This window comes from Nycticebus coucang, chromosome 14, assembly GCF_027406575.1.
Source record: "Nycticebus coucang isolate mNycCou1 chromosome 14, mNycCou1.pri, whole genome shotgun sequence".
Taxonomy (NCBI): Eukaryota; Metazoa; Chordata; class Mammalia; order Primates; family Lorisidae; genus Nycticebus; species Nycticebus coucang.
Window position 1 is genome coordinate 57845806 of NC_069793.1, and position 13922 is coordinate 57859727.

At 46.1% G+C, this 13922-nt stretch overlaps 1 protein-coding gene across 24 annotated transcripts in view; it reads right to left on the reverse strand.

The window, feature by feature from the left end:
• The window catches only part of PPFIBP2 (PPFIA binding protein 2), a 156256-nt gene that overhangs the window by 13138 nt on the left and 129196 nt on the right, over nt 1-13922 (reverse strand). For 17 of the 24 annotated variants that reach the window (XR_008374180.1, XR_008374182.1, XR_008374181.1 and 14 more), the window contains 6 exons: nt 12996-13053; nt 11978-12019; nt 7314-7449; nt 6176-6226; nt 5651-5792; nt 5042-5170 (listed from right to left, as the gene is read on the reverse strand). Coding sequence is in view for 20 of the 24 variants with exons in the window: in XM_053561076.1 (XP_053417051.1) it covers nt 5042-5170; nt 5651-5792; nt 6176-6226; nt 7314-7449; nt 11978-12019; nt 12996-13053 (558 nt within the window). In the remaining 4 variants the exon portion in view is untranslated. The remainder of the gene's footprint in view (nt 1-5041; nt 5171-5650; nt 5793-6175; nt 6227-7313; nt 7450-11977; nt 12020-12995; nt 13054-13922) is intronic. The other 7 variants (XM_053561075.1, XM_053561086.1, XM_053561082.1 and 4 more) reach the window with 2 other exon arrangements.

Below are 13922 nucleotides of genomic sequence, written 5' to 3' on the forward strand. Positions count from 1 at the left end.
TTTTTGGTTGCAGCCGTCATTGTTGTTTGGAGGGCTCGGGCTGAATTCGAACCTGCCAGCTTAGGTGTATGTAGCTGGCGCCTTAGTTGCTTGAGCCACAGGCACCGAGCCAAAAAAAATTTAAAATAAAGAAATCACAAAGGAAAAGTTGATGAACCTAATTATACATAAACATAAAAATGCCACATATCAAAGTATCATAAACCAAAGTGAAATTCCTGCCACAAACTTAAAAATACATTTTTACAATTATTAGACATGGCTTAATGTCTTAATATACATTTAACTAGGGCGGCGCCTGTGGCTCAAGGAGTAGGGCGCCGGTCCCATATGCCAGAGATGGCAGGTTCAAACCTAGCCCCAGCCAAAAACCAAAAAAAAAAAAAAAAACCCCCAAAAAATACATAGAATTAGAAATCTGTAAGAAAGACATTAATAATTAAATAAAAATGCACAAAAAGTACAGATAACTCAGAAAATTAAAATACAAACCATAAAAACTAAATTACCAATAAAAGTATAATTATGTGTTGGGCGGCGCCTGTGGCTTAGTCAGTAAGGCGCCGGCCCCATATACCGAGGGTGGCGGGTTCAAACCCAGCCCTGGCTGAACTGCAACCAAAAAATAGCCAGGCGTTGTGGCGGGCGCCTGTAGTCCCAGCTACTCGGGAGGCTGAGGCAGGAGAATCGCTTAAGCCCAGGAGTTGGAGGTTGCTGTGAGCTGTGTGATGTCATGGCACTCTACCGAGGGCCATAGAGTGAGACTCTGTCTCTACAAAAAAAAAAGTATAATTTTGTGGAAGTCTTAAAAGTAGAGTAATTTAAACAGTTAATGCTGACAAGGATGTGGTACAATAGGCATCTAACCAGTCAAACCTTAACTAGAGGAAAAAAGACAATAAAGTTTGTTCTTCCATAATCAGAGAGAGAGAGAGTTCCACAAAATGTTATCAAAAATAAAAAGGAAAAACAATTGTTTCATTGTAAAGAAAAGAATTGGGGCTGGAAGCTTTCAGGAACAAAGTGCTTGTCCCATGAGAATATTAGTGACAAAAGGGTTTTTTAAGGCTATACCTAAATACCTATAAACACCAGAAGACATTAGCATATAATTATATCAAATTTCGCCTTAAAAGCAATAAACATTTTTCTCTTCCACCAGAAAATTCATTTTTGTTACTGTGAACACTTTATGATAAAATGAGGACCTCTTCATTCTTATTCTCTTCATCATCTACTGTTATGGTTAACAAAGCACAAAAACAGTCAAACAGCCCTGTGGCTGAAATGCAGTTTTGTCCTTCAGCAAAAAAAGTTTCTGACACTGGTTATCTCATACCTTAAAGTGACTGGCAGAATGCAAAGGGCTTCCTAACTCTGCAGTCCTATTCTAGGAGCAATGCCTAAGGGTCTTAGATTTATTATGCCCTGATCCAATGATTTCCCTTCTTGAATAAGTCTTCAAAGAAACAACCAGAATTAGAACAAAGATGAATCATTCAAGCTCAACACAGCTTTTTTTCAGCTCAGAAAAAAAAAAATCACAAACAGTAATATCTATATTGAGAACACTGCTAAGTAAATTAAATAATCTAATTATGAAATATATAGTAGATGAGCTTTCTTGGGGTGGCTCACTTTCTTTTTTTTTTTTTTTTTGTAGAGACAGTGTCTCACTTTACCGCCTTCAGTAGAGTGCCATGAAGTCACAGGACTCACAGAAACCTCCAGCTCTTGGGCTTAGGCGATTCTCCTGCTTCAGCCTCCCGAGCAGCTGGGACTACAGGCGCCCACCACAACGTCCGGCTATTTTTTGGTTGCAGTTCAGCCGGGGCTGGGTTTGAACCCGCCACCCTCAGTATATGGGGCCGGCGCCCTACTCACTGAGCCACAGGCACCACCCCTTTTTCTTTTTTTTGAGACAGTCTCAAACTGTCACCCTGGGTAGAGTGCTCCAACTCTTGGGCTCAAGTGATCTTCTTGCCTCAGTTTTTCTATTTTTAGTAAAGACAAGGGTCTCGCTTTTTGCTACAGCTGCTCTCAAAAGTGTGAGCTCAAGCCATCCACCCACCTTGGCCTCCCAGAGTGCCAGGATTACAGGCATGAGCCACCATGCCTGGCCATGGATGTGGCTCACTTTGTAATGACTCTGAATTGGTTGCTAACTTCTCAGACCACCTCCTTTAATTTTCTGGCCTTTAAAAGCTAATGGTCTAGGCTGGGCATGGTGGTTCATGCCTATAACCTTAGCATTCTGGGAGGCTGCAATGGGCAGATTGGCTGAGTTTGAGACCAGCCTGCGCCAGAGTGAGACCCCTGTCTTTTTTTTTTTTTTTTTTTTTTGTAGAGACAGAGTCTCACTGTACCGCCCTCGGGTAGAGTGCCGTGGCATCACACGGCTCACAGCAACCTCTAACTCTTGGGCTTACACGATTCTCTTGCCTCAGTCTCCCAAGTAGCTGGGACTACAGGCACCCGCCACAACGCCCGGCTATTTTTTTTGTTGTTGTTGCAGTTTGGCTGGGGCTGGGTTTGAACCCGCCACCCTTGGCATATGGGGCAAGCGCCCTAATCACTGAGCCACAGGCGCCGCCCGAGACCCCTGTCTTTAAAAAAAATAGCTGGGTGTTGTGGCAGGGGCCTATAATGCTGGCTACTTGGGAGGCCTGAGGCAAGAGGACTGTTTGAGCCCAAGAGTTTGAGGTTGCTGTGAGCTATGATGCCACAGCGCTCTACCAAAGGTGACAAAGTTGAGACTCTGTCTCAAGAAAAAAAAAAAAAAATCTAATGGTCTCACATTTCTTTTGAAGGCCCTGAAGTATAATGGGTATCTGGGGATACCCATCTGAGTACAACTGGATCTGGAAGGGTCCTGTGTCTCATATACCAGGAGGACCTGGCAAAGCCTCGAAACCTGATATTGGCAGGCCAGGGAAGGCAAGTATCATATACCCATGTGCAAAATAAGCAAGGATTTCCTCCACAGGTGAGGAGGGTCTGTGAGCAATGTGAAGCATTTAGGGAAATGCTCTTCTCCTTTAATTGGAAACTAGATTGTATTATTTCTCAGAATAATATCTGAGTTGTGCCCTTTCTTATCCAATAATTACCTTTACTTTGCACCACTGAATGGCAGTCTGGAGGGAACTAAAAGAGTTAAACTGTACTCTTCATCTTTCGGTTAGATTTAAAATGTCATGATCTACTTTTGGGGAAGGTCCCCAGCAGCTCTGATCCTGGCTGAGTAACCCAGATGTTCTGCTGGAGACAAGGTACTGCAGAGGCTGCCTGATGGGGAAGCTCACAGAAAGGGGCTTCCCCAGGACACAGGAATAAAGGTTCCTTGCACTGCTTTGAAGTGAGACACTCTTTCTCAGAGCAGAGAGACTGAAGGAAAGAGGATAAAGCTAATAACTACTGGAGAGTGTCTACTAGGGACACCTCTGGAGAAGTTTTTGTTTTTTGTTTTTTTTTTTTTTTTTAGACAGAGTCTCATTTTGTTGCCCTTGGTAAAGTACCGTGGCATCACAGCTCACGGTAACCTCAAATTCTTGGGCTTAAGGGATCCTCTTGCCTCAGTCTCCCAAGTAGCTGGGACTACAGGCACCCGCCACAATGCCTGGCTATTTTTTAAAGATGAGATTTCGCTCTTACTCTGGCTGGTCTCAAACTCCTGAGCTCAGGTGATCTACCTGCCTCAGCTTCCCAGAGTGCTGGAATTACAGATATGAAACACCATGCCTGGCCCAAGTTTAATGTCTTTTATTTTTATTTTTTTAATTAGGGTATAATGGGAACAGCAATGTGTAACTTCCCATTTTGATTCTAGCACCTTCCCTTTAATTAATGCCCTTCAGTACAGTTTGGCACAATGAGATTATGGCAGATGTGGCTAGTTCCACTAGCACCCCTTCTGCAGACTCTGCATGGAAAGTGGAGGCTCACCCAGAAGCAGGTATGAGACAATGCCAGGTGGGGGGAGGGTGTCCAACCTGCAGGCCCACAGGTCACATGCAGATTATTTGACCACTGTTTTGCTTATCTGTAGTGTTTGACCTTTTGTTTTTCTCATCAGCTTTCATTAGTTTTGTATGTTTACTGTGTGGCCCAAGATAACTTTTATTCTAACAACGTACACCAGAAAAGAAAAAAGGTTGAGGTCAGGCACAGTGGCTCATACATGTAATCCTAGAACTCTCAGAGGCCAAGGCAGGTGGATTCTTGAGCTCAGGAATTCAAGACCAGCCTGAGCAAAAGTAAGACCCCCATGTCTATTAAAAATGGAAAAACTAGCCAGACATTGTGGCAGGTGCCTATGGTCCAGCTACTTGGAAGGCTGAGGCAAGAGGATTGCTACAGCCTAAGAGTTTGAGGTTGCTGTGAGCTATGATGACTCCATAGCACTCTACCTAGGGCAAAGGAATGAGACTTGGAAAGGGAAGGGCAAAGGAGGAGAAGGGTGAGAAGGAAAGAGGGGGAAGGGAAGGGGAAAAAGGAAGGGGAGGAAAAAAGGTTCAACACCCCTGGAAGGATACTGATGGTCAAAGGCAGGCAGCTGAGGCAGTAGACCATGTAATCCTCATAAGAACTTTAATAAAATACTTGTCTTTGACTCCACTTTACAATGAGGAAATAAAGGCATAGAGAGATTATATAACTTTGTTTGGGGCCCACAGTTAGGAAGTGGTCAAGCAGAGATTCTAACCCAGGTTTGGGATTCTACATAGTAGAATTTGTGTTCTTAATGGCTGCACCAGGGCTTCTCAATCCAGTGTGTAAGGCATTACTGAGAACAGGTTATTTGTGTGCAGAGCTATTGAGGGCTCATCTCTCACCCCAGCTTGAAGCCTCTTGCCTTCACCTCAGGGTACCTGTAAGCACAAGCAATGTCTACACATGTCAAACAGGCAAGATGAGAAGCTGCATTAAGGGCTCCTGCCTTCCACCTCCAGAGGCTCTGGGCCAATCAGCACCCCTCCCACTCCATCCTGACCAGCATTTCACATGGCTCTTTGCAGATGGACTGGTATGAGAAACTTACTTTTTCTGTCCCTTGGCGTCTCTGGTCCTAGACAGTCTTGGTCCTGCAGTTGCCCGGAGCCCACCTCTTCGAAACTCCGCCATCCCTGGTGCATCAGTGTTGAAATTTCCTGACTGAGTTCTTCGAATTCTACATGGAGAAGAATCCCATGGAGATGATCAGGGGACAGTCTGAAAGGCCAGTGCCCTTGCTCCTTTGCAAGGCCATGCAGGCCAGATCCGGGACTCCAGGAAGGTACCACCTCTAGTACCTTCCTGGAGATCAACGACCAAAACCTGTGACTGTTCTCCAGCCAGACTTGAGCCTCAATTCTGCTCCTCCCTCTGGGTTTGAGCCACTCCCCCTGGGGGTCAGAGTGAAGCTGGCTAAGTGTAAATTGCAGGGCATATGGTCCGGGGGTGAGGGGTGGGTGGGTGTTCAGAATGAATGATGTATGTAAGGCCTTTCGCACTTCCCCTTCTCTCAGCTCTTAAAGCTATAATAATGCAGATTCTTCTCTCTAAACATGAATGTCCTGCTTCTACTTCTGCTCCAATGTCTAATGGACCAAGGGCTTCAATCAGTCAAAAAGTTCAAGCAATATTATTATGACCATCACCACCAACTTACTTTCCCCAGAACTTCTTGATGCCTTTGGGACTCCTTTTACCATCTGGTGTCAGGGGAGACTGGGGACTTGATTCGGTGCCAGATGATGTGGAAGAGAGGTCATTTGCCATGGCAATGTCATCCCAAGCACTTTCTGTGTCTCCTGGGGTTGGGAAAATGAGATGATGTGTAAATAAGAGTAAGGGATGTGACGTCTGGGACGCTCTTCCCTAAGCCTGGGCCATCCCTCAGTGGGAGTCCAGAAGAATCTACCTGGCTCTGGCTTCAGGACAGAACTCCATAGCAAAACCCCAGAGACCAGTTGGGACTTAAGCATACTCTAGGCTTTCTCTGAGAAATTAGCGAGCTCAATGTTATAAATACAGGTGAACTCATGTCTTCAAATTCTAAGGATGTGGGGTCCAAATACTTATGGAGTATTACAACAAGAAGCTTGCTCTCTTTTCTCAGAGGGAGATGCAGGACTGCAGGCAGGATAGGGAGGTATCAGGACAGGGAAACAAAAGCATTCTCACTCCATCTCACCTGGAACTGGTACAGTACCTAATACAGGGGCACTGACACTCCGGCCACGATCTCCAGCCAACCAAGAAGCAGAGAAGCCACATGAGGAAACAAGAGAGGCCAAAGTCCAGCCCAATAGAGTTATAGGGAAGCAAAGAAATAAACAAAATGATGTCATCGAGCGAGAGAGAAAAACTCAAACAGAAAGAAAAACAATCCCATGTAGAGGAATGGGGTGCGTGGTGATGGAGACTAAGAGGAGGTCACGTGTGAGGGGACCAAATGCTCCTAGGGCCACTTTCCAACAGGCTGAAATACACTTGTTCAAGAGAAAGAGGAGGAGCAGCAGAGCCTGAATACACTAGGCCAAGTGCAGCTCCCGTGTGGGTACCAGTGCTCATAGCGCACATGTTAGAAAGAGAGCCAAAGCCGCTCTGGGTCCAGCCTGAGTGTCACTAGGGCAGATCTGGAGCTCCTGCAGCCTAGGGCAAAACTGGCCTTCATGAAGCCAACACATGGGCCAGCTCAGGGAACAGCTGGGACAGAGGAGTCAGGAGTGGGGAGAGCTCTGCCAGGACCAGAACATTCCCTTCTGGGCCCCATTGAATCTGCCACTATTGATGGAAGGAGATGGCCTATTCTGAATGAAAAGCAGCAAAGGCCCCTGTAGTTTCGGGTCATTATCACCAAAAGGATCCTTGTAGATGGACATCTCTGCCTGCTGGTCAATGACCTCATCTGTCTAAGGAAGTGCTAACACTTAGAAGAGCCCACGTTGTCCTCCTACTGGTGGTAGGGAGGCTGCTGAGGAGAAGGCAGACACAGGAGAGGGAAGCGGGTGTCTGAGAGGGAGGGGAAGGGATGCTGGGAAGGACAGGAAGGGGTGTGACAGAGGAGGAGGGAAGATGAGGCTAGGGTAGCCGCAGCTAGAAGTAGGGGGCATACACACCCTGGTCTGAAGTGTTGACCTTAGAAAACAGCTGGCCTAGGCTCAGGAGTCCCTAGAAATGGGACTTCCCAAGGTACAATTTGTCCCCGCCACCTACCCCCACCATTCTCCAATTGTAGATTGAAGCAGTAGGTGCAGGGATCTGTACAATCATTGGAAGTGCCAAGCACGCTACTCAGAGGCCACCAGGCCCAGGGTCTGGACACTCACTCAGCCTCTGCAAGCTGCTCCCTGTGGCATCTGGCTTGCCAGCAGTGGGAGATAGGGCAGCCTCTCCATTGGGTATAGCCCCTGAAAGCTTCCCAGGTAATGTGGGGTATTTGTGGTCCACCAGGAAAGAGCCATCCTATTGGAAGGGGAGAGAAGAGATTTAGTCTGAGACTCAAACCCAGTTAGGAAACTCTTGAAAACAGGAACAACTCCCTATCCTCCAAGAGCCACTTTTCACTTAGGTTGACTTAAAGACCTTTCAAGCATCATTTAGCCTAGACCAGGAAACGGGACCTAGACCAGACTTCTGAGGAGGAAACTTTCACACGCCCACACAGTAACACAGGGACATAGTCAAGCCCAAATTTAGGACTGACTGCAACTGCCTCTAACCAGAAGTGGTGATGTCTTGCAAAGGGGGCCTTTGTTATATGGCCTAGTGCTCAGAGGCTAGATGGTTCTTTCAGCACTTTGAATACACAAACCAGAATCCTAATACAAGCTACCTAGTGCTTTATCACATTCATTCTCGTGTGTGTGTGTGTGTGTGTGTGAGAGAGAGAGAGAGAGAGAGAAATAATCCTGTGAGAGAGGAGACCGAGGTCAGTTTGGTCTGGGCGTCTCTGTTTTTCCCAGACTTACTTTCCTGTAGTCAGGAGAGAGGCAGTTTTGCCAATTAGGGCCCTTACTCAGACCAAGGCAAGGGCAGACCTGTGCATGGCTTGACCAAGTGCACAAACTACATGGACCTTGCCCGGGAGAAGGCTATGCTACAGCAGGGGGATTACTGTTTCAATTTGAAGCAGAAAAAGAAAAAAAGAAAAGCCCGTATTGTAATAATAGTTATTTGAAAAACACCACATTAGGCAAAGCAGGAAGATACACACACCTCTGGGGGAGATGACAACAAGAAATGGGCCAGAGAACTGTATGCTAACACACTTCCCTTAGGAGCTTAGGTTCATGGGCTCTGTGCTTGGACCCTGGCCATGGAAAGGTCCCAAAGAAATTAGATTAAAAGAGAGGAAGAATAGAGTTTATTTAGTCAAGAAGCATATTCTGGCCCCTAAATCTGCAAACCTGAGGGAAACACAGTGGAACTCACCACGAGAGCAAGAATAAAAAAAAAAAAAAAAAAAAGGAAAGCAAGAAATCGAAGCAATGCCGCTGAGGGAATCAACTGTGGGTCACTTGATTGGACTCATAAGAAAAGTAATGTGAAAGACAAAACAGATTCCAAACTGGCAAGTCAAAACAGCAAAGGCAGACGGCCATGACTGAGACATCTTTTGAAGTTCCATTTAGCTAAAAGCCAAGTGTCTGGTACTCTTCTGAATTCAGTTTGCTTACGAATGTATGTCCTAGAAATTGTACGAAATTCAATTCATTCATTGAACACTGAATATAACCTTCCATAAATAAGTTCAGAAAGGAAAGATACAGGAAGAGAAAAATAAACTCAAATAATTCTGAAAGAAGTGGCCAGTGAAGCAGGAATAATTAGGACCTTGGGAGATAAAGGCCATGAGATTTCATGTTTCTAATGACCCATGAAGTAGAGACTGGATGTGATTGAACATGTGATCAAGATCAACAGTTTCCAAATGTTAGTTCATGCACTGGTTGTCTCAATCATCTGGGCACTTGTCAAAAAGCATGAATTGCCAGGTTCCCTCTGCTCTGTGAATCAGCCCCTCTAGAAGTGTACCCCAGGAGCCTGTATTTTTAATAAGCATCTCAAAAAGAATAAAATAAATAAAAACAAACAAGAAAAACGCCCAAGCATCTCGGACTATTTTGATGGGAGTCACACCCAGGAACCACCGATTGTGGTTTTGAACACAGTGTTCAAAAAGTTTAGAGAACCGAAGGGCATGACTCCAAGCTCCACATTATATAGGAAATATGGGAGGATGAAGGGCTCTCAAAACCAGGTCTCCGGCTGCACACATGCTCCCCCAGAACAGGGCAGACACAGCCAAGGATGCCACATGGGCCACCCAGGGAGCTCCCTGAGAAGCTGAGATGCAGAGAGCTCACACCTAACCCAAGGCTGGGGTTCAAAAGGTGGCCCAGATAGGTAAGAAAGACAGCAAAAGAAACTAAGGGTCACACAAAGGGCTCTCTGAACTCTGTTCAGGCCAAGAATAAAAACTGGGAAGGAAGGACTCACTGCTAGAGAAGGCAGTGCAACAGCAACACAGAACACAGAGACAACAGGGATGCCCAGCTCTAGTTGTGTTTCTCCTGTCTCCAGTAAGAATTACCCTGGCTGTGGGGGAAGGCAAACCCCAGGCAAAGGGCCAGTGCAGACTGATTACCCAGCTGCTTTAAATTAGAACAGAGAGGCAGCAGGCCAGAGTGGAAAGAGCCCATGCTTTGAGTCAGACAGACTCAGGCAAACCTTTCTCTTTCACCTCTCAGAACCTCTATTTTATCATTTCCAAATGGAGAATAATAATAATTCCTGCCTCGAGTTTGCCATAAAATAACATGCTCATGGCCCAGTACACAGTAGACAGGAGATAAACAGACGCACAGAAAACATCATATGCCCAGGTCTCAGAGAGACAGCAGTCTCTGGATCAAGGAAGGCACAGGTCAAACTACCTGTTGAGCACAACCATCAAGTCTGGTCCAGGGCACAACTTAAAGAATACAATGGGGGGCGGCGCCTGTGGCTCAGTGAGTAGGGCGCCGGCCCCATATGCCGAGGGTGGCGGGTTCAAACCCAGCCCCGGCCAAACTGCAACAAAAAAATAGCCGGGCGTTGTGGCGGGCGCCTGTAGTCCCAGCTGCTCAGGAGGCTGAGGCAAGAGAATCGCAGAAGCCCAAGAGTTAGAGGTTGCTGTGAGCCGTGTGACACCACGGCACTCTACCCGAGGGCGGTACAGTAAGACTATGTCTCTACAAAAAAAAAAAAAAAAAAAGAATACAATGGAAACCAGTGCTGATAACAAGGAGACTGAGAGGAGCTTTAAAGGCTTGCGATCCCCACACGCATTCAGCCCAGAGAACAGAGCACACAGGGAAGGGGCGAGGGACTTATATTCTAGAGCTGTCAGAAGTAGGAGATGGTGGGCAGCGCCTGTGGCTCAAAGGAGTTGGGTGCTGGCCCCATATGCCAGAAATGGCGGGTTCAAACCCAGCCCTGGCCAAAAACTGCAAAAGAAAAAAAAAAAAAGAAGTAGAGGAGATGGTCTTTTCCCTTAAAAGCCAGGATCAGTGGATACACATCCTTGGGAGTTCAGGTGTGTCACAAAGGCAGAGCTGGAAAAGAGTATGTGTACAAGAGTGTCCACCATGTAACCAGCACTCAGTCACAGACAGCAAAGGCCAGTGTAAGCAAGGCCAGACACCAAGGTTGGGGATGCTGTTGACAGACTATTGTACCTGTGGAGAGGTCCTGGGGAGGACAGTGGTGTACATGGGTATGAGGGGTAGCCAAGTTGCACTAATTGAGTCTGCAGAAGATTATGATTATGGTCAAAGCCATACAAGAATTACATTTCAACCTAGAATACTTCCTCTTTATAAACAGTACCACGTCATTCATATTTCTTGGTAATCAAATCAGTGCCCTGAAGCTTGAGCCTGTGTGCTTCCAGAGAGGAGATCACTTACAGATGTGCTTTGAAAACACCTGTGAGTGACCTGACTGAGGAGGGACGAGGGGAGTGCTAAATGAAAGATGTAACAGAGCAGCCTCCACAGGAAGCTTCTCAATTTACCAAGGGACTACACGAACCCCTTAGGTGCCTGAGGTGCGCCCTGAACCCAGGTGCCCACGAACAGCACCTGGATGGTGGGGTGGGGAGGGAGGCGGGGAGAGAAAGCAGAAGACCTTTGCTGTACATTTCAGAAGGCCCAAGAAATGGCAGCCCAACTGACACACCAATCACGCCAGTACTGAGAAGGCCTTACATCGATGGAGAAGGGCAGAGAGAAACTTCCTCTCACATGTGGCCGGAAGGGCAGAGATGCTCCATTCAATCTCATTGATATGAAAATATAAAATGACATTCTCAGGCAGAAGTCGGCAAGCCCTGGAGCTCAACATCTCACAAGGATGTGAAGGCAGAACACAGGGAAAGGAAATACTCACAGGTGTTTCCACTGGCTTTACAACCCATTTCTCATATAATGCTGTAAATAGTGGTTGGGTGTGGCTGAGATGGTGCTCATTATACAAATCTCAGTTCATTATGTACTCAACATTTGTGTACCGACCTGGAAACTTAATCCTCTTCCACAACAGGATTCCTTGGAGAAAATCAGTTCTAATGGGATTTTTATAGCATGGCTTGTTCATTAAAGGGGGACCGAGTGGATTCCTGTGTGTTTTTAATCACAACTGATGAGCACAGAAAGGATGAGAGTTACCACGCTCCTCTGTGTCCTGAGACCATAACATTCTCCTTCCCAATGATTAAAACTAGATTGCTTTGTTAAGGATTAATTTCTTGGAGCCTATAAAACGGTGGTAATAAATCCTACCCCACAGATAATGGTGTTGAAAATGGGGAAGGAAGTTCTGTCTTTCCTCCTGCCTTCTTATCCCTGACCACTAACATTTTAAGGTTACAGAAGCCGTGACCTGCTAAATTAAAATATTAGTAAACAGTACAACCAGGAATAGGTGATAGGGCATGAAGTTAATGTACCTTGGGTTCTATTACCGGGGAGATCTGGTTCCCATTGACACACTATGGAGTGACAAGATTTCAATCATGTGAAGAAAAAGAAACCTGTGTTAGTCACGAATAACAACTCAGAACCACCTACCTGCTTACCTCTGAAAGGCTCATTCCTCCCTCCTCACCTCCATGTTAGGTAATTGCCATCTATGCCAGGAAACACAGGTCCCTGTCCATCTCATGGACAGATATCCTGGGCAGCTGCTAGCAATATGACCAGGGCACCGAGAAGCACATGACCATGTGAGCAAAGCCACTGACTGAGGCTACAGTTCCTGCTCACTCCAACCTTCCTGGCTTCTCCACTGACACACCAGGGAGTTGGCCCACAGATGGAGACCCGGGGGTGGTATGTAGCATGGGCTCACCGAGGGGCTATGCCTGTCTCTAGTGGCTAAGGTCAAGACCCCGCAACCCTTTCCTGCAGCATGGGGTCTACCTACATGATCAAAGGCTACCCCCTACAAGGAACCACAAAGCTTTCTCATATCTTCTGAGACGTACAGTAGCTCCCTTTTCAATATCCTAAATTATCCTTCTCCTTACTCCCGGGATCATCTCCTTTATCCATATGACTCCCTAAACTCAAAATCTCTAGGATGCCCCTAAGTGCCCTGGTGATACAGGTCTAACATTCAAGATCTTTTCTGGCTTGACCTGACTCATGGCTCTGACCTAACTGCCTCTTGCTCCCCACCATTTCCCAAAACCTGACTGTGCCAACTGGACACCTACCAAGCCTTTGCCCACTTCAACATCTTCTCTTAGCAAACTCCAGGCAGAATTTTCTGATTTGTCTTTTCTCTAGGAACGTTGGACTACACCTGACTAGTTTTCTCAAAATATTCATGTAATTTTGGCCTCCCTAACAACTTTATAAAATGTTCTACATGGTAAGGATCAGGATGTTGTGAGTGTATCCTGGGACTATACTGGGTCCAAAGAAATAACTCAGTAATCTTCATGGATAGATTAATGGGCTGACCTTATCCACAGCTTCACTTCTCAAGTCTTCTAGACTACAGGAGAGTTTTTTCTGAGCTCTGAAAAAAACACAAAATAAAATGAACAAAGAAACAGTTGGAGAATGAGGTATGTGATATCACTAAGAGGACATTTCAAATGCTTAACTAGTAGTCTGTCTTAGGCTGAAGGTCAAGGCCAAGAATAAAGTCACTCTCTATGAGCCATTATATATAAAATGAGACTGGCCCACCTTGGGAGATGGCCTGGTCTGACACGGTGGTGGTGAAGGCACAAAGACATCACTTAAATCCAGATGAAAAGTCCTTGGCAGTGCTCAAAAGCTAGTATACATTCAATTCTGTTGCTTTGATGGGAGGTGACTATTGTGTGGTCATAAAAGAGGACCAATATCTAGAATCAAATCAGAGGAAAGGCAGTGATGCTAGGCTGGTCTAGGAGTAAGCCACGGAAGGAGTCAGCACCTCCTTAGAGTGGAAGAGCATATCAGCCAGCTCCAAAGCATTACCTTCCAGGATCCTTCCACTCTCTTCTCTGGCTCCACATGCCCTGAGCAATCTGCTCAGAGGGCTATTACTCTCTCTGGGACTATAGGTAAAGAAGAGGCAATGCTACCAGTGCTTACACAGGTAACCTTGTGCCGAATCTCCTTGGCAGTCATATTTTCTTGGTTTATATGAATAAGTTGGTATCTTTTATACATTAGTCTCTTGTGAGTCTGAGCCATGTGAATTCCTTGGTGTTTACATCCCTTGATTGAACCCATAAATCAAATTTTTTATCCTGCAAAACTAAGGACTGGCCAGTCACTAGGCCTAGAGACACTGTCATTTGGGTGCTAATGGCTCAGGGGAACAACTGCTCTCTGCAATGTGGGCTCAGAGAATGTAGGCTCTGGAGCCTGGCACCATGCTGGGGAAGCTTCTGC